This window comes from Geotrypetes seraphini, chromosome 8 (assembly GCF_902459505.1).
Source record: "Geotrypetes seraphini chromosome 8, aGeoSer1.1, whole genome shotgun sequence".
In the NCBI taxonomy this organism is placed as follows: Eukaryota; Metazoa; Chordata; class Amphibia; order Gymnophiona; family Dermophiidae; genus Geotrypetes; species Geotrypetes seraphini.
Genome location: NC_047091.1, coordinates 109,200,702 through 109,226,054, shown reverse-complemented (window position 1 = coordinate 109,226,054; position 25,353 = coordinate 109,200,702). Strand labels below are relative to the sequence as shown.

General features: G+C 45.5%; 1 protein-coding gene across 1 annotated transcript in view; it reads left to right on the top strand.

Moving 5' to 3' along the window:
- Window positions 1-25,353, top strand: part of LOC117365969 (ankyrin repeat domain-containing protein 24-like) — a 46,216-nt gene that overhangs the window by 7,224 nt on the left and 13,639 nt on the right. The window contains exon 2 of the mRNA XM_033956964.1: window positions 6,334-6,384. Coding sequence (XP_033812855.1) covers window positions 6,349-6,384 — 36 coding nt within the window. The 5' untranslated portion in view covers window positions 6,334-6,348. The remainder of the gene's footprint in view (window positions 1-6,333; window positions 6,385-25,353) is intronic.

Sequence of the window (25,353 nt, the reverse complement as noted above, 5' to 3'; positions counted from 1 at the left end):
AGAAAGAGGGTGGACACTGGATGGAATGGAGAGTGAAGAGAAGATGAGGAAAGCAGAAACCAGAGACGACAATGTAGAAAAAATATATTTTTTGTTACTGCTTTAGAATAAAGTAGTATTGTTGTTGTATTGATGAACATTTATAAATAGAAAATGGAAATAAGGTTTTATTGGACTAATTTTAATACATTTTTTCTAACTTTTGGAAACCAAAATCCCCTTCCTCAGGCAGTGACATACCAAGGGGGGAGGGAGTGCTGAAAGGGAGTTGGGTGAGGTGGGGGGGGGGGCTGTCTCTTTTTATATTGGGGGGGATGTTAAAAATGATTGGATCTCAGATGTCACATACCCTAGTTATAGCAATGCCGATCACCAGCAATGTAGCATTATATAGTTGGTTAGTGTCAATATGCATTGGCTGACCGGCTAAGTCTAACTGCCAGATAGACCAGCCTAAAAAGCAGGTCTATCTTTGGCCACTATGACTTAGTCGGCCAGTCGATGAATATTGGTTTGGCTGGCTATGTCAAACACAGCTGAACTTAGCCTGGAAATTCAATGTCAGTAGCAGATAAGGCCCCCCAGCAAATAATTTTTGGGTTCGCCGCTGACCATGGGAGATAGCCGGGCTGCCTCCTGCGTTCTGAAATCAGGCCCATTGTTAGCATACCACACCATTAGTCCATACTGTCTCAGTAGTACAATCAATAAAGAAAAGGTATAAATTACAATACTATTGATAGGACAGGGAGTGTAAATAAGAAGAAGTAGTAAGAACCACATAGCCAGTAGAGAGTGAAAGGAAGAAAAGGGCAACTCTTTGTCGCTGGACGCTGAGATACGTACCATCCAGTCAGAACCAAGATTGCAATGAAAGGGATAATCCAGGCCACTGAGCAACTCCTAGTCAAATGCACCCCAAAACAAAATGTCTTTAATCCTGCTGTAAATTTTTCAAGGTTACTCTCTAAGCGGAGAGTAAGTGGCAGTGAGTTCCAGAGTGTAGATCCATTTATGGAAAAAAAGTTTTGAGCTTATCATATCGAAGCAGATGTGCCAGAATGATGGAACATGTAATAAGTTTTGAGAAGCCGAGCGAAGACTTCTGGATGGTGTATATGGGATGACTAATCTGGAAAGATAAGGCAGTTGCACTGAGTGAAGTATTTTGAATGTTAATAAAATTGAGGCCCAAAGAACGACTGGGTAAGTTGCAGCTGTACTCACTCGAGGAACGCAGAGAGAGGGGAGACATGATCGAGACGTTCAAATATGTCACAGGCCGTATCGAAGTGGAAGAGGATCTCTTTTTCCTTAAAGGACCCACGACAACAAGAGGGCATCCGTTGAAAATCAGGGGTGGGAAATTTCATGGCGACACCAGAAAATATTTCTTCACCGAAAGGGTGGTTGATCGCTGTAATAATCTTCCACAACAGGTAATTGAGGCCAGCAGCTTGCCAGATTTTAAGAAAAGATGGGATTGGCATGTGGGATCTCTTCATGGAGGTAGTTAGGGGGTGGGCCATTAGTGTGGGCAGACTAGATGGGATGTGGCCCTTTTCTGCCGTCATGTTCTATGTTTCTATGACCCTGATTCTATAAAGTCCACCTAAAGTTAGGCACTGATATCAACAATGATTCTATAAAACATAGGCGCCCATTATAGAATCACGCTCAGTGTCACCGAAGCATACTTAGGCAGTGCTCAGCATCCTAATATTTAGGCATTCCTAATTTATGCCAGGGTTTTCTATGCCTAAATTTAGACACCAATATAAGAGTCTAATGGCACCTGATTCAAAAAGAGGCACCTAACTCAAAAAATGCCCATAATCTGCCCCTAGAATCACAATCACAATCACAAAATAATATTAAATATTGAACTAAGGCCTGTACTGGGCAGACTTGCACGGTCTGTGTCTGTATATGGCCGTTTGGGGGAGGATGGGCTGGAGAGGGCTTCAATGGCTGGGAGGGTGTAGATGGGTTGGAGTAGGTTTTGACGGATATTTCGGCAGTGGGAACCCAAGCACAGTACCGGGTAGAGCTTTGGATTCTTGTTCAGAAATAGCTAAGAAAAAAAAATTTTAAAAATTTAAATTGAATCAGGTTGGGCAGACTGGATGGACCATTCGGGTCTATATCTGCCGTCATCTACTATGTTACTAACCATGCCCACTTTAGTATAGATGCTTTGGGCTAGGCGCCTATTTTTTATAGAATTGAGTTTTCCAAGTTAGGCGCCTAACTTTCAATTAAATCCAATTAAAGCTGTGTGGTGCTGAGCGCCAGTATAGGCACTGATTAATCCTATTGCTCAATTAAATTAGGCACCGATATCAGAGCCTACCTTTAGGGAGACTATAGAATCAGGGCCTAAGAGGCAAATTCTATAGGAGGAACCTAACCTACACCCCCTTTTATCAAGTTGCACTGCCAAGTAGCACGAGCTAAATATCGAACCACCCATAGGATTAGATTGGATGGCTCGGCATTTGATTAAAGGGGGCTTAATTAATAAACTGGCTTCAATTAAGAGCTTTAACGAGCTCATAATTAAAAAAAAAAATTAATTGGGCAATAGGTGCCTGTTTTCTTAGACGTGATTCTACAAAAGGTAGGCGCCTATCGAATGATGCCTAGCAATGCCTAACATCAAAGTAGGCTTATTTAGGGGCAGAGAAGAACTTAGATGCCACTAGACAAGCTTTTCTAGAGGATTTAGGTGCCTACAATGTAGGCCTTTAAATCCCTGGCCTACATTACAATGAACCAGTGGATGCAATTATGTAAAAGGTGCCCAAGTGGGATTAACACACGAAAGACACCTACTTTATAGGTGCCTATCTTTTTAGATATCATTTACAGAATTTCCCTGTAAGTCATCAGTTAGAAACATTAGGTTCTTACCTCGATAATCTTCTTTCATGTATATGTGTCTAGTAGTCCTGAACACTAGGGTTATGCATCTGAACCCGCAAATTGCTTGCAGAATGCTGTCAAACATATTTGAACTCCGCCTCCTTCACAGGCAGCTGCTCCTGCCCCCTCAGTTTGTACAAAAGCAATCAAAGAGCACTGTAATGACAGACATAACTGAAAGGAGGGAAACGGGGAATAAATCCCTGACACTACAATTCTGTTTTGCTCTTTAACAAACATATAAATGAACATTATAACATTCAAGTAACTGATCACAACAGATACCAAAACTATGTGCAACCCGCACTAATATCACTAGCATCCTTCTAGCTTTTGCCGTCACCTTTTCAACCTTTTTGGCCACCTTAAGTTCTTCACATGCAATCACACCCAAGTCCTGCTCTTCCATTGTGCACATAAGTTCTTCACCCCCTAAACTGTACCGTTCCCTCTGGTTTTTGCAGCTCAAATGCATGACCTTGCATTTCTTAGCATCACACCTCCTTCAGTAGGCAAGGAGGTTCATTTGGTGAAGCCACTGTCAGCTGAACAAACAGCTGTTGGAAATCCGGAGCTATAGAGTAAAACTTGGACATAGACTTAGCCTCTTGCAGGAACTTCTTTGGTGACTCCTAATGGTTCGTGATCCGCTTTGTGATGTCCGGATGTGAGGGAACAAATGCGGTGGAGTAATAGAGCTGCTCATAATTGAACACTGCAATGAGGGGGATGGAGGATCTTCCAGCTTCAATTCTTAGAGCAAGGTAGATATAATGCCCAAGAGCACAGAGGCTTTCAACAGCTGGTACACCGTGGGAGTCTTCCATCTGGTCCAGTGCCACTACTGCCTCTTGACCGCTGTTCTCTTGCAGAGAATTAGTCTCTGCCCGAGAAACTGCATCCTGGGACAATAATGACATGGAATTGGACTTTCCATCCTCCCAGGCAATGTCAGACTGTACATCCTGGTCCAGCTCTGTGTTCTCATTTGGTTGGGGTGCATGCTGAGGGGAGATCCCCTACACCAACACCTTCACGCTTAACACAGATGCTGAGGATCTGTTGCAGTTCAAATAGACATTCCACATAAGGCTCACAAAATCTGGGGTAAAGTTTTGTACTGGTGGTCTCGAGGACCCCAGCAGGGAACCCATGCAGGTCCTTTTGGGCTCAGTGGCAACCACACATCTGTGCTTAGCCAATGCACCTTCCGAGGGCTCTGGAAAGGGTCTCTTCAGTTGGGATCATGCCCCCTGCAGATTCCCAGCCCTGGAGGACTCAGAGGAGGCTGAGCTCAAGGCTCCTGCCCCTCACTCACACGCTTCGCCAAATGCGGGATATAGACGCTCCTCGGTAGGCCTTTCGCACAATCCTGGCATGATACAGGAGTAGGAAGGCCCGAGAGGGCAATCCCTATCGATTTTAAGTAAAATTGAAGGGTTTTGAAGCAGATGGAGGCTTTAGAAAAAAAGATTGTTTAAAATCCAAGATGGCCCCGCCAGCAAAATTGCACCAAAAACAGCCCATGGAGACTCCCCTGAAGCACATGGAGAACCATGGCTGGCTGCAAAATCCTTCAGATTTCACTTTTGGAGACAACACTCCCCCCTCCCATGGCCTATAATAGCCTTACTCACTGTGTAATGTGCCTGCCTGCTTCAGCTTAGGAGTGCAACTGAGTCATATGGAGAAGAACTCTGCCTCACAGATTTACTGGACAAACTTGGTCTTTGGGCTGCCAGTTGGACTGAGCCTCAACCCCTAGAAAATCTTACACCGCAAAGGGGGAAAAGACCATTTAGCTGGACCACTATTAAGTCTGGCCAAACCAGAATGGAGCCAAACAGCCTGCACTCAAGCTCCTGATAAATCAGGTATGTGAGCAGCTACACAGGAGACAGCCCCTGCGCTCCAAAAAATACAAAAGCAGACTGGCTAGCTAGGTGTCCCCAAGGGCTGATACTGCTAGCAGCAGACTTCTGCAACTCAAGTCTGCGTCTTCGCCCAGGCAGAGGTCCCAACAAGTAGGAACCTCTGGGCACCAAGCCGCCAATCGAACACTAAGAAAAAATACCCCAAAATAATAAAACTACAGAGCTGAGCAGAAACTTTTTGAGCAACTTGCTTGCAGAAGGGGGCAGGAGTAGCTACCTGGGAAGGAGGTGGAGTTCAAAGATGATTGACAGCATTCTGTAAGCAATTTGCGGGTTCACATGTATAACCTAGCATTCAGGACTACTAGACACATTGCACTATAATATAGGATTGCCACCAAAAAGACTGGGGGACACTCAATAAAGTTGCAGAGTAACACTTTTAAAACAAATGCAAGAAGTATGTTTTTCATTTAATGCATAGTTAAGCTCAGGCCCTTGTTGCCAATGAATGTGGTAAAAGTAATTAGCATAGCTGAGTTTAAATAAGACTTGGATAATTTCCTGGAAGTAAAGTTCACAAATCATTATTAGGGTAGACTGGGTAATTCGTAGCACAGAATCTTTCTACTTCTTGGCATTCTGTCAAAAAACATGTGACCTGACTTGGTCATCATTAGAAACGGGAAGCCAAGCAAGATGGACCTTTGGTCTGACCCAATATGATTTTCTTATGTTTTTATGACCTGAGATTTTATACCCTAATGAATAAATCAGCCTGACCAAACTGAATATATGCCAAAGTAAATGAGTAATGATGCAGTCAGGCAGCATTCAGTGTGTTTTATAATGGAGCTCCATTCCAAATTATAATGGTCTGGCATTGACCATGCTTTGTACTGTTGTATGACCCAGCATGCTTTGTGGTGTATACATAACGTGTGTTCTAATACTGTTTGCAGTGTGTCTGTACATGTGCCCAGGGTAAATCATTATTTAAATCACTAATTAGAAAGACTTGATTAAATCATGCCTATGACATTATGAGTGGATTAATGGAATTCATTTAACCAAAAAATTTAAATATTGTATGAATATACAGCCTCATTTTACAGAATTAAAAACAAATCCTCTTTTCATGATGAATAACTTTTGGACTATAATGTATTTTAAATAGAAAAATATAGATTTTTCCTCAGGAAAACATTTTATTAAAAAATCCAATTTTTTAATTTATTTACCCCCTCTGTTACGAACACATAGTGCAGGTTTTAGCGCCGGCAGCAACGATAACTGCTCCGACGCTCATAGGAATTCTCTGAGCGTCAGAGCAGTTACCGCTGCTGCCGGTGCTAAAACCCACGCTATGCATTCATAAAAGAGGGGGTTATTTCTTTTTATCCCCCCCCTGCATGTGCCCAAGTGGTGAAACAGATATGACTAGTTACTAAAAGTCAGAAGAGTGGGAAAGCAAACAAGGGAAAGTGTACAAACGTAACAAATTTGGTTTTCTTTTCCTGGACATGGATGGCAGGGGTCTGTTCGTAGAATGAAGACCTTGAGATCCAAATTTAAGAAGACTGAGGTGAGTGTATCAGTCTTGCCCAGTCCTCATGAACTAGAAAACATTCACGGCTCCCTTTTATCATGCCACATTAGGTTTTTTTTTATCGCCAGCCACAGCAGTCAAAGCTCAAACTCTCAAAGAATTCCTATGAGCGTCGGAGTTTTTACCGCCAAGGTTGGCGATAAAAATCCTTAACCCGGCATGATATAAGGGGGCCTAATTTTCTGAGTCTTGCCTGCTACTTTCAGCTTGAGATTAAAAACTTTGAAGGGGATGTTGTTGGGCTCTGAGTGGTACTAGAGCAGGGATGGGCAACCAACAGCCCGAATGCGGCCATTGAATTTTATGTGGCCCCCAAGACTATGGCAACTATACCCAGGAACCATCATTAACCAGATTTTGGCAATTTTAAATGCCATATTTCAAAATTATTGTCAGAAGAGCAACTTGTAGCAGTTTCTTTCCATCATTTTTGTTTCATTTTTACTCATTTATTTGTCACAGAAGGTCTGTGGTGCTCTGTGCATTTCCGGTTTCAACATTATGTAATGTTGCAGCCCACTAAGGATAAAACACATTCATTTAGCCCTCTGTGTATAAAGGCTATCACTGGTTGAGCTGCTGCTTCTGCACCCAGAGGTTGTGAGATCAAATCCCAGCGCTGCTCCTTGTGACCCTGGGCAAGTCACTTAATCCCACCACTTTGAATGTCAGCTTTGAAATGCCAAAGTGATAAAAAGGCAGTATACAAGTCCCCATTCCCTTTCCCTGTACTAGAGGGAGCCAAGTGAGCAAAGCCAGTACAAATGGATCCAAAATAGCACAACCAAGAACTTGTTTAAGGTAATTGTGAAAACTTTTTTTTATTTGAGAAAACATACCCGTGTTTCCCCGAAAATAAGACAATATCTTATATTCATTTGGGGCCCCAAAAAGGTACTAGATATTATTTTCAGGGTATGCACATAATCATCTGTCCCTTCCTCTCCTTCACCCCAATTCTTCCTCTTTCCTTTTTCTCCTCCACATATGCAGCATCTTTCCTCCCCTCCCTTCCATCCCCCTGTGCAGCAAAGTTTGCCCAGCTTCTATGCTTCCCTCCCTCCCATTCCTTATGCAGCAGAAACCTTGAGCACCCCCCTGCCCCCACCGTGCAGCCGAACCTCTGCTGACCCTCCATCCTTCCCTCCTCGCTGACCGCGAACAAACCCTACCTTCAACCGAAGCAGCATCGGGCCAGCAGCACTCTAAACAGGCTACTTCGGCCTTGTCCGTCGGGGATTTCACTCTGCCACATTACTGATGATGTCACAACACTGAAGAATGTTTCCTGGAATGGTACAGTCAAAATTATACCAAGAACTGGGTTACACAGTAACCGCACAAATTCTCTTTTCTTAAAAGGATATTGTAAAACATGTCCATTTGAGCATATCCAAAATATATTAGTGTGACCCCCCCCTGAAATATAGTTCTACCATAAAGACAGAGACAGTGGATTTTTCAGAGGGTCTCTGAGACTAAGCTGAAATGGTTAGGAAAACAATGGAAGGAGTAGGAGGTCCTTTGTCTCCTGATGGGAGGGGGAAGATTATAAATGGAGAGTTGGACAGAGATATCTGTTTTTTTGATTGATCCTGTTTTTCCCTCCAAAGCCCAGTGTACTGAGGGAGACTCCTGTTGGTTCCTGGGAGAAGAAAGAGAATAATGGACTGAGTAAAAAGAGAGTAGAAAGACAAATACAAGCTTTGGTTTATCCTGTTTCTCCCACCAAAGCTTTGACCCTGAGGGGAACTCCTTACTGGCTGGGGAGAGAGGACAGAGTAGAATATTTGAAATTTTGAGCTAGAGAGAAGTGACTGTAGTTCCAGTTTGTTTTAGTTATATCTTGGCTTCTGTCTACTTCTTGCAAGGAGAAATTGAGTGTTATAACTGAGACCCGGGATTTCCAACCTACCGGAGTTATTTGGCCCCAGCTCGAGAAAGACTGTGAAGTTGTGACCCGTGAGAACTAAGAGATATCATTTTTTTGTGAGCCCTGGTTATGGGTCTCCAACCCGATGATCTGGCTGGAGCCCATGAGGTGGCAGCGTGCAGGCAGAACCAGGGCTACAAAAATGGAACCCAACATAGGACATGTATCCTGGAAAGACCAAGAACTGGAGACCCCAGTGGAGGAGGGATACAGCATGGAAACTGGCCTCTGAGGCATGCACTGGATTGAAATACCATGGGAGGAGATCTCCCTAAGAATTGTGAGTAAGGCTAACCTGGAAAATGACTGGGAAGAGGAGGGGAATGCCAAGATGGCACCTTTTCCCACTGGTGGGAATTGTTGGGGAGGAGGAAGTAGAGCTACCCTCCTAAATTCATGCAGTTGTGGGAGAGGCAGCATGACATCAGTGGAACACAAGAAGAGACTTCTGGGGAGTGAGAGAGTTAGTCAGACTGGAAACACACTCAAACCAGGGATTTACACGTGGAGGTAGAGAGCAGAGAGATCTGTGCCCAGCCCATAGGGGATAAAGAAATATCAATGATGACCCACCAACTAATTTCTGCCATTGAAATTTCCATCGAGAATGGAACCCTTATTGTTCGCATCATGTGTGATGAGTCCAGAACCCATTGGGGGGGTGGGGGGGTGAACTACCTATACAGTTATGTTGCTCAACTTGTAATAAGATTTTTCAGCGGGAGAGTTAGATGGAGGAGTTATCCAGTTATGGGACCGGAGGAAAATTTAGCCTGGGAAATTGCAAACTCAGACTGGTTTCTACATTAGCTAGTGGGAACCAGGTTTGGGGAATCGAAAACCTGAATCTGGAGCCTTCTGGGTTGGGAATCTGGACCAGCAAAAATGTGAAATTAAAAATGCCTCACAGGAGGAGTTGCAGTAAAGGAGTATTGACCAACCCCAAATGCTCCAGGCCACTATCTTCACATGTGGGGAGGCCAATGAGAAAAGCCTGCCCTGCCAGGAGAGGTGATGACCAGAGATATATCTAGGGGGAAGAATTAACAACATCCGCCCCAGAGGATATGAGATCACTGGGTGAATTTCCCCAACTGCTTTGCCTTTACATCTTTATCAAAAGCTGAGCAGATCTTCTTTTGAGTGTCCCTTGGATCGATGACAGGACCTTGGGAACCTGAGATGTGTACCAAAAGATTAATGGACTAACAAAACCTGAGACCATCTTCCAGTTTCTCTGTTTGCCTTTGGGGGAGGTGGATCCAGCTGTGCCAACAGAGCTGGTCGCTGAATGGGCAGTTCAGAGTCCTGAGATAGTTCAGCTAGTGAGTGATGCCAAGGCTGGAATTGCCTCTTCAGTGAATAGATTTTCAACAGGAGGGAGGGGTTATCCAGTGGATGGATGCCCCTATACCCTAGGAGTACCTTTGGGTGGAAAGGAAGTGGAGGCATGATAAATCCACGACCAATCTCTATAATTATAAGAAACATGCTGCTTATTACAAATCCAAAATCATTCAAGCTAAATCTCTCTACTACTCTAAACAAATTTCAAATGCAAAAAAATGCGGCAACTCTCTATGGTATTTTTTACTCACTGACCTCAAAACATCAGGATCATCCTGATTCCTTACAGTTACCTTCCGCGCAGACTATTTTATGGACAAAATGCTGAAAATAAGAGGGTCATTCCAACCCTTGGCTCAAATTAATTCAACTGCCCTTTCCACCATTGATCCTCAGATAACTGGCCTATCCTTTTCCAAATGTTCCCGATTTAAGATCCCCTCACTTTTGGAGATCAAGCAAATTATCAACTCAATGAATATAAAAGGCTCTAGCTCAGAAATCATCCCTCCATTCATCCTGAAATGCTACTTCTCTATTTTTGGTCCTCATATACTTGATTTTGTTTGCACCAACTTAACCCCAAGCACCATTCCAAAAATCTGGAAGAAAGCTATCATCTATCCTTCGATCAAAGATTTTAAAGTTAGCGTGGTTGAAAAATCCAACTACAGTCCCATTTCAAACATTCCATTTTTAGCTAAACTCACCGAGAAGGTGGTCTTCAATCAAATCTGACTTTGTGGAAAATACAAATGTACTTCATCCGAACCAAACAGGTTTCCAAAAACATCACTCTACAGAATTTTCACTTATTGGCCTGACTACTAATATCATCTACCATCTGGATCATCATAAATAAGTCATACTTATCTCTTTGGACTTATCTTCAGCCTTTGACACAATAGATCATCGCTTACTAATTCACTGTCTTCAAGAAATAGGCATATCTGATCAAGCTTTAGATTGGTTCACCTCAAATTTTAAAGACCGCACATCTAAAGTTTCTTTCAATGGCTCTTCCTCGGACATATTTCCAAATGAATTTGGTATTCCACAAGGCTCAATACTTTCCCCTCTTCTTTTCAACATTTTCTTGGCCCCTCTGATCACCCTAGGGCAGTCCATTGGCAGTCCAATTAACCCACCCAATTGACCTCAATAATCCTACCATTAATCAAAAGTTGGAGAAAATAAGTAATTGGCTCAATTCCAACATGTTATTGCTCAATATTAACAAAACTAAATCTGTGGTTTTCCCAATCAGGAACAGTTTAACTTTACCCTCACCCATAGAATTTAGGTCCACCCCAGTCCAGTCCATTCAGACCATCAAGCTTCTGGGAATCACCTTTGATGGGAAACTAACTTTCCACGAACATATTAGCTCCGTTGTTTGGAAATGTTTCTACCATCTCCACATATTATGTTCCTCTTGCCAAGCTACTTGATCACTGTTCTTTAAACGCCCTCATCCACTCATTAGTCATCTCTTGTCTGGACTTTAGTAATGCCCTTTATAAAGGAATTACTAAAAAAAGAAATTAAGTGCTTACAAATAATCCAAAATGCTGCGATTAAAATCATTTTCAATGCAAAAAAATTAGATCATGTCACGCCTCTTCTGTTTAAAGCACATTGGCTTCCTATAGAACACCGTATCACTTACAAAATTATGCTGCTGACATTCAAAACTAGAATAGCAGGGCAGCCTGAATTGGTGATGGCACTAAATCGCGTGAGATAACGGCGCGCAGACAACTGAGCGCAAGGTTGACGGCGCGCCGAAGAAAAGCACTATTTTAAAGGGTTCCGACGGGGGGTGTTGGTGGGGAACCCCCCTACTTTACTTAAAAGACATCGCGCTGGCGTTGTGGGGGGTTTGGGGGGTTGTAACCCCCCTCATTATACTTGAAACCAAACTTTTTGCCTGTTTTTTAGGGAAAAAGTTCAGTTTTAAGTATAATGTGGGGGGTTACCACCCCCAAATCCCCCACAACGGCAGCGCAATGTCTGTTAAGTAAAGTGGGGGGGTTCCCCCCCATACCCCCCGTCGAAGCCCTTTAAAATAGTGCTTTTCTTCGGCGCGCCATCAACCTTGCGCTCAGTTGTCTGCGCTCAGTTGTCGGCGCACCATTGTCTTGCGCGATTTAGTCCCGTCACCCATTAAGACATATTAATACTATGAGAAACAACATTTTTTCCGTCTCCCCCCCTCCTGAACTATTTAAGAGAGATCACATCGTTAGATAACTTTAAGTCCAGCCTAAAACCATTTCTTTTTAAAGACGCTTTTGAAGTTTGACTGTTCTTTTAAGAACGTTTTAAGTCAATACCAGTCTAGCCTTTCTGGCTAAAACCTGTATTCCCCCTCACTCTTGTTTTCCCTTTTTTCCGTTCTTTCCTATACAAACTTTTGTAGTGCTCCCCTCTCCTCCTGTGCCAGTTTGTCAAGGTCTGCCTGTTAGTATTGTAATCTCTTTTTTGTTGTGTTCCTGTAATATTTTAAATTGTATGTTGTTTCTATGTTTTGCTTTAAATTTTGATAAGGCGGAATATCACATTTTAATAAACTTGGCAAACTTGGAAACTTGGCTGACTGAGTTGAGCTGAGCACTGTCTCTGGCACTTAGTATGGGACCTGTAGAAGCTGTGGAACCCGAATGTCCCTCTACATGTGATGGTAGTGTTGGAGGCCCAGAGGGGGGCCTGGATACGTGAGGAGATATTTAACAACATGAGACATGACCCTACCAGCAAGGACTATAGTTCAGATGATACCAGCTACCGAGGAAAGGTTCAACATCAGTGGAGAGACTGATGAATTGGCAGGATAGTTCAGAAATACTGTGTGGAAGTGGTGGAAGCAATCCTAGTAGAAAATTTTACAGGGGAAATAAACTGCTACGAGTGAATATTCTGATAATATTTTTGAAATAAGGTACACTTATTTAAAATTGCTAAAATTTGGTTAATGATGTTTCCAGTTGCCACAATCTTGGGGGCCACATAAAATTCAATGGCTGCATTCAGGTTGTTGGTTGCCCACCCCTGCTTCTCAGTGTTCTAGTCAGACAAATAAGGCAGCAGGAAATTTAAATTCCTCCTCCACTCCAATAACTTTATTGAACATGAAAGTTCATGTTCACTAAAATTATTGAAACAGAGGCCGTTTTGCATCAGTCCCAGTATAGACAGTCAAGGACTTTTCTTTTGATGCTCAGTGTCTAGTTGGTTAGGCCTCCTGGAAGTTGCCTCTCCGAATTCATGCCTCTTCCCCTCATCCCCAGAAGCCTCACGTCTCTTATCATAGTTTTGAATCTGCAGCCTGGAGAGAATCACATTTCCAGAGAGAGTTAGATTTCCATTAGAGCTGAATTAGCCCCAGGAGAGAGAAAGCAGATCCAGCACTGAATTATTTACCAGTCAGGGTTCCATCCAGCATTTGCCTAGAATAATGCTCTGTGCTTGGATTGGACATAGGCAATTTTAGAAGCAATTTAAGGTAATTTAAGGAGCTTTTAAGAGTGCCAGGGTAAGAGACCAAGGAGGTTACTGAGAAGTTCCAGTGTGGTGGTTCTCCAAGTTTTCTCCCTGAGTATATAGACACTCTCTCACCTTCATGTTACATCTCTGTGTATATTTCCTTCTGGCCTGCTATCCTTTCTTCCCTCACCTGACAGTTTAGTGCTTCTCCCTTTTCCCAAATGTGGGTTCAGTTTAAGGAAATGGTGGCCTGACAATTTGTACATGTGTTCCAAAGTAATACAAAAAGTGGTTATTTTAAAAGCATTTCCATATGTGAAGCATGTTTTACATATAGGCCCATCTCGTAAGTATGTACAGTATACCGAAAGGATGGCATGTTATCTGGGTGGAATAGAGATGGAGTTTTGATGTGTGTGCCTAGTTTAGTTGGCCCTGCTATGTTCTCTCATAACATGTTTGCCGTTCTGTGTCTTCCATGTTGTTTTGTCATGTATGCTTGCCTAACCGTTTTTGCTAGACATGTCATACTATGTTAGCCAGGCTTTGTAATACTTTACAATGTTTACCGTGCCATGTTATACTGAACTATGTTTGCCATGCTATGTCTCACCATACCATGCTTTGTCAACTTTGTTTTGCTATATTTGTCAGACTTGCCTCAGGTACTTTAGATAGATTGTGAGCCCATTGGGGCAGACAGGGAAAAATTGCTTGAGTTCTTGTAAATCTTTCTTAGCTCCCCTGGGAGAACGGTATAGAAAATTGAAAGAATGCATAAATAAATAAATAAATAAAATACAGAAGCACACACATAGGAATGACTTTATATGCTGTCAGGCAGTGGCGTACCATGTGGCGGAGGGGGGAGGGGGTCCACCCTGGGTGCACACTCTAAGGGGTGCATAGCCAGCCCACCGAGTCCAGAACCTCCCGCCCTACTCTGCCGCTGCAACTTTCCTGAACCAGTAGCAGCAGTAGTAAACTTTAAATTCAGTCATCGTGGGATCTTCCTACACCTTCCCGCGGCTGCTGGTCCACCCCCTCTGATGTCACTTCCTTATTTCGGAGCAGAGCCAGCAACTGCGAGGCGGTGTAGCAAGGTCCCTCAATGACTGCAGTTTACAGCTGCTGCTGCTGCTGCTAGTTTGAGAAGCATACAGAAACAGTGGGGAGGTAAGAGGGCAAGATACTGGATGACACTAGGATGCATGGCAATGCTCCCTATAAGCTGCACAGGTGCGCAGCTGTGCACCTCTCTTCAGAGCCCAGTGCAGCAGCTCTTGGCTGCTGCACACCAGGAGCAGTACTTCCTGCCTCCCTCCCGCCACCAGGATGTATCTTGGAGCTGGCCAAGAAGCTGCTTCCTGCAGTCCGGGGTTCCATCCCCCCCCCCCCTCTGTGGGATCCATCTCTGCAGCTCTTTCATCCTTTCCCTCTGCTACTGCTTCCTGTAGCCTGACTCCTCATAGGTGGGAAGCAGTAGCAAAGGGAAAGCTTACAGGCCACCAAAGGTAGCATGTTCACTCATGCTGCTAGCCCAAAGAATGAAAGAGCGGCTGCCTTACCAGATCCCATGGAGGGGAGGAATGCAGGGGGGTTGTGGGGGATCATGGGGGAGGGGGATTAGAGAAATGCTGAACCGAGAAGATGGAGAGGGAAAAAAGAAAGATGACAGACCTCCAGGGAAGGGAAAGGGAGGATAGAAATGCCAGACCCTGGTAGGGAATAGGAGGAAAAGGAGAGAAGAGAAGGAGAGAAGAGGAGATAACAGACCACAAGAAGGGAGAAGAGGAAGGCAATAGATGGACTACTGGAGGGAGAAGGAAGGAGAGAGAGAGTTGCCAGACCAGGGAAGGAGAGAAGGAGAGAGAGAAATTCCAGACTATGGTAGGGAGGAAGAAGGAAGGGAAGGAGAGAAATACCAGATCACAAGAAGGGGGAAAGGGAAGGAGAGAGATGGACTATTGGAGGAGGAGGGAAGGAGAGAAAGTGAGATGACAGATCAGGGAAGGGAAGGAGGAGAGAGAGGTAAGGGAGAGGGAGAAGAGAAGAACAAAAAGATGCCAGATCACAAAGGGGGAGGAGGGAAGGGAAGGGAAGGAGGGGAGGATGATTGATGCCAGACTGGGGGAAGGAGAGGAGAAAGATGTCAGACCACTAGAGGGAAGAAAGAGGAAAGAGATGCTGCACAGGGTTGGAGAGGCAGGGTAGAGAGAGAGGGAGGAGATGCTGCACAGAATGGGGAGTAAGGGGAGAGATAGAGGGAGGAAATGGGGGGAGGGGTGGGGAAAGAAAGAGAGATGGGACAAAATGCTGTATAAGAAAAGATGGGAATAGGGGAGAAGAAAGAGAGAATATGGTACACATGGATGGAGGGGAGGGGAAGGGCAGAGAGAGGGAGGATATGGTGCAAATGGATAGATGGGAAGGGAAGATATGGAATAGTAAATAGAACTGAGAAGGAAGAAGAAAAATTGAAGAAAGTTGAATATTGAAAGTTAATACCAAAGATGGATGTAAGGCAGAAAGTGAAGGAGAGAGAAACAGCAAATTGACAAGGCCCTGGAAATAGAGTTAAGGGCACAGACAGAAGGAAGTGCAACCATAGACTGGGAAAACATGTGCAGAAAAATAAAATCACCAGATAACAAAGGTAGGAAAATGATTTTATTTTTTAAATTTATTTTAAAAACTTTTTATATAAACCGCATAAAACCTATTTGGTTTATATAAAAAGGTGTTTTCTGTGTTCTGTGTGTACGAAAGACATGGTTCTCTGTTAGCATTGACTGTGCAGGATCAATCTGTACTAGTCTGGCTTGTGTAGTTTTACAATGGATGTACTGATGTTCTACCGCTCACTGCAGTATGTAAGATGTTGCCTTTTCCTTGGTACACTCTTGTTGTGCGACTGTTAACTAAAAATCATGTTTTTCATATAAATGAGGGGATGTCAAAAAATGGTGAGCCCTGGGTGTCACTTATGCTATGTATGCCACTGCTGTCAGGGATCATTTTTTGTGCCTGTTGTATAAAGGCTCATATGTAGTTATATTGCCTGTACAAGTTAGGCAGAAAGAGGTGCTTTTTTGGACATTTCATATAAAGGGGCATAATCAAAAAACTAAAATGTCCAAAAAACCGCCTAAGTCAGCACTTGAACGTCCTAATAATAATAATAATAATAATAATTTTATTCTTATATATTGCCAAAGCCATTATAGTTTGAGGTGGTTTACAACAAGATGTGCTGTACAATCAGCGAACATCGAATCGATGGAACATCCAATAGAAATTGTTTTCCTGGATGTTTAGTGAGTCGTTTCTCTTGCTGTGCGTCCAGAGTTCTGGGGCGTGTTAGGAGGCATGCTTTAGGCATAGTTTGGGCAGGCTTTGGGCGGGCTTAGACTTGGATAACTTGCAGTGAAAATTGAATCTTTCCCAAAAAGTTTTGGATGGAACTTAGATGCTTCTAAAACAGGTCTTGCTCTGAACATCTAAGTGTCACAAAGGTACCCAAACTAACCAGATGACCACTGGACACATTAAGGTATGACCCCCCCCCCCCCCCACACACACACACACTCTCTTACTCCTCACTAATCTGCTCCCATCCCCCCAAATCTGAAAGAAACAGTGCGTACCTGTCTGTAGAACAACAGCATCTTGTATGGGAAAGCCTAGTAGAGCAGCACACAGGTATCTTCATTAGCCTGGAAGAGGGCATATGAGAGAGAGATCCACAACAGAATATTTGCAGTTGCCCACTTACACTAGTATGGTATTAAGACCCATCCCTTTTCCCTTTAAAGGAAAATACAGTCCAGAAAAGATCTAGGATTGAAGTCCATGCTAGGACCAGGAGATGGTACCATTTCTGTTCTAAGGTACAATAGCTCCACTTTAAACCCTGAGGCTCAGCATCCAGCAGCAGAGACCACGTGATGTAATGGTGACACTACAGCATTCCTTGGAATTCTCTTATGGAAGGTGGAAAGTAGAAGGCAGGCATAAGTTTTTTGAACCAGCCCGGTTCTCAGTATATCCTTAGTGAATATACATGAGAAAATATTTCATACCAGGGCTAAAAAACAGAAAAGAATCATCAGCGCTAATAACCAACTACAGACCTATAGCATCCATCCCATTCATTGTAAAAATCATGGAGGGATTGGTTCACGCCCAATATCTTTTTTTTTTTTTTTTTAAATAATGTTTATTAACAGATGCAACACAGAAAGTACAGAAATCCAACGGTACAAGGACACAAAGTCCAAAAAGAGGAAATATAACTCAAACTGTAAAACGAGCAGGCAATCACAGAAAAGAAAATCGGGCCGGACAAGCTCTGCACCCTCCAGTCGCCATCTGCGAAAGTTTTTATGAAGAGAGAAAACAAAAACAACCCCCCAATCATACCACAAATGCACTAACACCAGACATACCATACAATCCGCAACAACCACTCCACAGACACCCCCTCCCACTCACACCAGCACACACCTTTCAAGGCGAACTACACCAAAGCCCCAAACAAGAAGGAAGAGAGGAAAGAGAGAAGAACGAGGAAGGAAAGAGAAAAAAGAAAAGAGAGGAGAGACAGAAGGAACAGTGGCCTCAAGAATGGGTATCCAGCTGTGCCACCGATTCCCCAGGACAGAGCCTCAAGGCCGCCTTCCAGAACCCCACATAGCAGCGAAGATCAATCCCCCCCCCCCTTGGGAGAACGATGAATTTCAAAGTGGGCTACCTGAGCAAGCCGGTGTAGCCAATGAGTAAAGGAAGCCGCCTGCTCAGACACCCAATACTGCAAGAGGAGTTTTTTCACCAAGAGGATGGCTAGGTAGAGGAATTTCCGCTGAGGAAACGAAAAACCAGCCTCCTCCAATACTCTCTGATCTCCCAATAAGAGCATGCCATAGTCACGTGGAATAGGACGGTGCACAATTTGCTCCAAAAAAGGAAGAACCCTCAACCACAAATCAGTGGATGGGCATTCCAAGAAATGATGAACCAAGGTCCCAGCCGAGCGGCTACACCTAGTACATACAGCCCCCTCCCAGAGGCCCATAAGAGCCCCGCGGTGCCTAGAAATATACGCCCTGTGCAATATCTTAAACTGCATTTCCTGGAGATCGGATGAGCCCCCCAACAGTCTAAGATGGCCAAACAGTGCAAGAAACTCACTCCGATCCCCCAGAAATCCCAGCTCCCTCCTCCACACAGAGGCCACTCCATCAAGGGCCTCCTCAGACAGATTCGCCCGTAGCATACGTCCCCAAGTAGAGAGTTTATTCTGGGCCGCGGGAAGCAAGAAGAAAAGTGCATCCAGAGGACCACAGAGCCAAGCATCCCCCCATTTCCGAGCCAGCATAGTACAATAGTGGCGGATCTGAAGATACACCCAGAAATGATTCCCGGGTATATCCCATCGCCGCTGAATCTGGGCAAAGGAAGGAAATGCAACCCCACTACCCCCATCCCAAACATCCCTCAAGGTCCTACACCCCCGCTGCTCCCACACCCGGAGTCGAGAAGGTCCCATCCCCGGAACAAAAGCAAGGTTACCACACAAAGGCAAGAGTGCCGATGCAGCAGGCGTTTTCTGTTGATGGCGCCTCCACCACCGCCACGCCATCCTAAGTGGCTGGAGAAAGTTCATGGTCGAGGAACCCCCGGGAACCGCGGAAGGCGACATATGGAGAAGGGCCAGGAAAGAATGCGGTGTACACCAGGAGGATAGCCATTCCCCAGCGGCATATTTGTAATGTCCAGTCCATCCCTCATGAATGAAGCGAAGCAAAGCCGCTACGTTATAATGTCTTACATCCGGAAGATTCAAGCCCCCCTGTGATCGGTCCAGCATCAATTTGGTATAGCTAATGCGAGCCCTTTTGCGTCTCCAAATGAAAGAAGAAATGGTGGACCGAAAAGCCCGTACATCCCGAGCGGCAAGCCACACAGGGATAGTCTGTATGGGATACAAGATCTTTGGCAGGAGAACCATCTTGGTGAGAGCCACTCTACCCCACAAGCCCAACGGTAACTCCCTCCAGCGGTCACATTGAGCCGCGATTTGCTCGAGAGGGCGACGAATGTTTTGCTGATACAGGAGGGATAAGTCGGGGGTCAGATACACACCTAGGTAACGCAACGGCCCATCTACGGGCGGTATAGAAAGAGCGGAGTGCCAGGGCTCCTTGTGAGTAGAGTCCAAAGGCAACAGCTCAGACTTGGCACAATTAACCCTCAGCCCAGAAAAGTTTCCAAAAGTTCGAACCACCCCAAGTGCTCTCTCCAGATCATCTATGGGATTATCAAGGTAGAGGAGGATGTCATCCGCAAAAAGGTTAATCCTACTCTCCCTATCTCCTATCCGAATTCCCCGAATGGAAGGATCCGTGCGCAGCTTTACCGCCAAGGGTTCAAGGGCGAGCACGAAGAGAAGGGGGGAAAGGGGACAGCCCTGCCGGGTACCCCTGCCCAAAGGAAAGGGAGCAGTAAGACCCCCGTTCACCAGCAAGCGCGCCTGCGGGCGAAGGTACAAACTACGAATCCATTCAGGGAAACGGCCAACCAGGCCATATTGCTGCAGAACCCAGAATAAAAAATGCCAGGAAATGCTGTCAAAGGCCTTTTCCATGTCTAACCCCACGATAGCCGATTTACTCCCCGTCCCTCGTCTCGAATGCAAGGCCATTAACGCCCGAAACAGATTCATGGAAGCATACCGGCCCGGAACGAAGCCCACCTGGTCTTCATGAATCAATAAAGGGAGGACAGCATTCAGGCGGCGGGCCAGTATCGCCGCCAGTAGCTTTACGTCTTGATTAAGTAGCGAGATCGGGCGATATGACCCCACTTGAGCAAGATCCTTCCCTGGTTTAGGGAGCAAGACCACATGGGCCATATTTCGCGGTCCCAGGCCCTTTCCTGAATGCAACTCATTAAAAGCATCCCCCAAAGCTGAAGGAACCAAATCTGCCATGATCTTATAGTATTCGGGCCCAAACCCATCTGGGCCTGGCGCTTTCGTGAGTTTCAACGCTTTGATACCCAGCTGGATTTCCACCGCCGTGACCGGAGCATTCAGAAGGTCAAGCTGGGCATCAGTCACTTGAGGCAAAACCATATCCCGGAAAAACTCCGTGCGATCAGGTTCGGAGGAGTCGCGATGAGAATATAGAGTCTCATAGAATTGCACAAACTGAGACTGAATGTCGTCCGCCCCGGTATAAAGGCGACCCCCACCATCTTTAATAGACAGGATGACCTGTTGTTTGCGAGGAGGACGCACTAAATTGGCCAGAAGCCTCCCGGCCTTCCCCCCCCATCTATGCAAGCGATAGCGTTGGAAATAGATATCCCTATTGGTCCGCTGCGTCAAAAGGACCTCCAACTGTGACCGGACCTCCCCCAGCCGGCTTTTGTCCTCCACAGAAAGCGAAGCGACATGACGCCGTCTCAGAGCCTGCAGTTCTCCAGAAAGCCTTAAAAGATCAGCCTCCTGGCGCCGCCGTGCCCTAGATACATAAGCAATAATATATCCCCGGAGTACAACCTTAGATGCCTCCCAAAATATCACCGGATCAACATCCTGGGAAGCGTTGTGATGACAATACTCCTGACAGTGATCCCGGAGGTACCTATGAAACTCCAGATCCTTATACAGATGGCTTGGGAACCGCCACCCCCTGCGCGGAGTATCATTCGTAAGCCTGACCGACAATATTATCGGGGAATGATCCGATAAGGGAACCTCCTCAATAGAAACACGCTCTACCTGCGGGAGCAGCGAGGGTGACGCCAGAAAGTAATCCAGACGAGCATAAACATCATGAGGGTGTGAGTAGAAAGTGTAGGTATGCTCAGTAGGATGCAAGGTCCGCCACAGATCCAACAAATGCAACTGGTCCATCAAAAAATTAACCCCCTTGGCTCCATGGTCCCCCGGACACACCCTCGCCGGTCTACAGTCCATGGAGGGATCAGCCGTGATATTAAAATCCCCTCCCACAAGGAGTTGATAATCAGAATACTGAGCTATCTGGGCCAAAAGCCCAGAAAAAAATCGGTGACTATACACATTAGGGGCGTAGAGATTACAAAACATCCATTTCTGACCCCACAGTTCCCCCAAAACTATCACATATTGCCCCTCCTTATCCTGCAGGGTTTTATGAATATGTATGGGTAATTGTTTGTGAAACAAAATCTCAACCCTCCGCTGTCTAGAGTTAAAGGAAGAGGAGCATACCTCCCCCACCCATTCCCGGCGCAACTTGGCATGCTCAACCCCCGATAGTTGGGTCTCCTGCAGGTAAGCAATATCTATGTGATTTTTCTTGAACCAATTCAACAACTTTTTTCTCTTTACAGGAGAATGGATACCATCCACATTATATGTGGAAATGCGGAGGTTAACCATTATCAAAGATAAACCTAAAGAACAAGACAGGAAATACTAAAATTAATATCAAGAGGAGAGGGCCCTCCCAGCTAAGACCCTTCCCTCGCTGCCAGCAGGGCCCCGGCAAGAAAACAGCCGCCCCCACGTGCCTCCGGCCCCGTCCGGAAGCCGCGGGCCCCAAGATAAGATAGAAAGGTGCCAGTCCTACACACACACCCCTAACCCGCCCCGAACCACACTGCCATTCAACCTTCCAATCACCCCACAACCCACTACCAAACACCCCAACAAACACACCCCCCCTCCCCCTTCCCCAATCCCAGAGAATATGCCCCCAGGACTCTCCCCAAATCCCCCACAAACCCAACAAAACCAGTACAAGAAAACAAAATCCCATAAGGGAAATCAGAGAATAAGGGGTCACTGAGCTGGGCAGCCCACGATCCAGTACTGGCTAAATGAGACAGATTCTAGAACAAAATAACATGGTATCACAGAGCAAGAACAAAGATACCAGCTCCAGACAGAAACAGTCTCCGGACGGAGACAAGGAATCCAGGCCCCCAGCAGGGTGGCTACGCACACCAGCCGCACCCGCCACGGTGAAGGCAGGGGCCAGCCGCGGCCTCCCCTGCGGAGCCACCAAAAGTCCTCTCGCAACCTCCAGAAAGGTCCAAGTTATAGATACAAAGGACAGAACAGAACCAAACGTCTGCAAATCAGAAGATCATTCAGTCCCAGAAGAGGACCACCAAGAACAACAGGGGAATCTCTCCTACTCCGAGCGGGCCACCCCTTCAGATCTCAGCTGCCCGGGACTCCTCCGCCCTCTCCAGAAGGACCAGCGGCGTTGATGGTATCCAAGAAGCGCTGCGCCTCCCCCTTGGTCAGCAGAGTATGCACCTTGCCTTCTCTCCAGATCCGCAAGCATGCAGGGTAGACCAGAGCAAAGCGTACCCCCTTGCGATGCAAGGTGGTACAGATGGGCGCCATTTCCCTCCGCCGAGAGGAAACACCTGCAGAATAGTCATTAAAGAGGAGTAACCGCTGTCCCTCATACTGCAGACCACCAGCCAGACGATAAGCCTTCAAGATTTGTTCCTTCTCCTTCCAGTTTACATACCGGGCAATAGCCGCTCTAGGCTTCGAAGTAGCCCCTGTAGTGGTTCCCAGCCTGTGTGCTCTTTCACACACAAAAGACATGGCCGAGGTCTCCAGGCCAAGATGTTCTGGCAGCCATGTATGAAAGAACTGGTAAAGCGCATCAGCGCCCTGCAACTCCAGGAGTCCCACAACCCTCAGGTTATTTCGTCTCTGGCGGTTCTCCGTGTCCTCAAGTTTTTCTGTGAGGGCTGCCACCTGGGACTGCAGGCTATCCACCCGCTGCTGTGCCTGAAGGGCCTCATCCTCACGAGCAGAAACACGGTGTTCCACCTCTGTGAGCCGCTGAGCCTGGGCCTCAAATTTTTCGTGGATACCATCCACCGCCGATTGTAATTTATTTAGGCGGTCCTCCAGGGCAGTAGTCACCAGGCGAGAGATCTCGTGAGCCCAGTCGCCCAGCTCCGGCGGCGGCGAGGCGGAAGCCGACGCCATTTTAGGATCCAGCGTGCTGATTCTGCTCTTCGGAGTTTTGGCTGCTTTAATAGGCATACCGGGGCTTCTCCCGCACGGAAATCACACCGCCGATCCACCCGGCTCTGACTCTCTGTGCCTGCGGTTCCAGAGATACCCCCCGCGACTGCCAGGTATCGATATATAGCAGGTTTATAGTGGATCGGATCGCGGAGCCCAGCAGCGCACGTCCGTTCACTTCGTGCGCATCACGTGACCCCCCACGCCCAATATCTTAATCAGTTCTCTCTCCTACATGAAACTCAATCCGGTTTCAGACCCTCATTCAGCACGGAGACAGTAATTGCGGCTATCTTAGACAACCTTCGCCTATTGTTCAGCAAGGGCCTCAATGCCCTGATCATGCAATTCGATATGAGCTCTGCCTTTGATCTGGTAGACCATGGGAAAATGATACAATGCCTAGACGCCATTGGTATCAGGGAAGAGGTGTTGAACTGGTTTCGGGGCTTCCTTACTCTCGTACCTATCAGGTACGCTTCAACTACAATCTCTCCACTACCTGGAGCAATTCATCCGGTGTGCCACAAGGGTCACCTTTATTCCCATTGCTTTTCAATGTCTATAAGTCCTCATTGGGCGCGCAATTAACCCAACTGGGGATAAAACTATTCAGTTATGCAGATGACTTTATGATCATCATCTCATTTGCTAACTCTATCTCGGAAACCATTCCCAAGGCATCAGAAGCTATAAAAGTGATGGAGCAAAGGATGACAGACTTCAAGCTCAAACTTAATCCAGAAAAATTGAAATTCTTCGTTGCCTCTCCTCACCCACTTGACACCAAAACCCCACTCTGCATCAATGAACTTAGTTACCCTATTCAGTCCACCATGAAGATATTGGGTATAACTCTGGATCAATGCCTAACCATGAAAGACCAGGTGGACTCCTTAATCAGAAAAGGTTTTTTCACTCTCTGGAAATTCAGATCCGTTAAATCATATTTTGATACATCAGCATTCAGAATCCTGGTGCAATCCCTCATACTAAGTCAACTTGACTACTGCAACATCGCTTACTTAGCTATCCCCCAAAAGAATATGCGACGCTTACAACTAATGCAAAATGTAGCAGTCAGACTTATCTTTGGGCTGAAGAAATTCGATCATGTGACACCTTATTATCGGCAGTTGCACTGGCTACCGACGGAAGCACGCGTAAAGTTTAAGTTCGCCTGCCTCTGCTTTAAAGTACTGTATGGACTAGCCCCCAAATACTTAACGGACCTTTTTTCCTTCTCCACCAACAGACACAAGAGAAGCTCACATTCGAACTTCGTTTCCCCCCCAGTTAGAGGTTGTAAACTGAAAAAACACCATGAACATCTCCTCTCACACCAAGCAGCATTATGGGGTAAAGACCTAGAACAATTGCTTTCCCCACCACTTACATGGAATTCAGGAAGCGCCTAAAGACATATCTGTTCCTGTTGTATCTAGACAACTGACCCGTACTTCTCCCTCTCCTCAATATCGGTTTTCTAGACCTTTACCCTCTCTCGCTCTCTTCTCCTATGTTCAATCATTTTGTACCTTCTCTTAATCTTTTGTAAACCGCATAGAACTTCACGGTATTGCGGTATATAAACTGTTATTATTATTATTATTCACTGTTCTGGTATGCAAAATTATCAAGTACATGTATGTTGTGGATATCTGCAAAATCAGACTGATGGTGAAGTCACTGGGGCAGGTTTAGAAAACCCTGGAGTAAGCAGTAGTATAGAGAAGTAGCAGGCCAAGAGCCTGGAAAGCCAGGGTTCAAATTCCACCAATACTGCTTATAACCCTAAACAAGACCCTACACCCTCTGTTGCTTCAGGTACAAATCTAGATGATAAGTTCTCCAGAGACAGGGAAAGGCCTACTGTATCTGAATATAACTCTCGAGCTAACAATAAAATGGTCTAAGCTAAATTTAAATTATAATCAATTGTGTATTCTGCTATCAGTGAAAAAGCGTAATCTAAAGTTAAAATGCAATCAATGTTGTATTCCCACTAAGCTCAACCATAGTGCTGTGAATTCTTTGTAATAACCCAGTTAAATTCATGAATCTCCACATACCCTCCAAGCAGAAATTGGTAGGGAAGAGAGGGGTATGGGAGGTAGAGGGAGGGATGCAT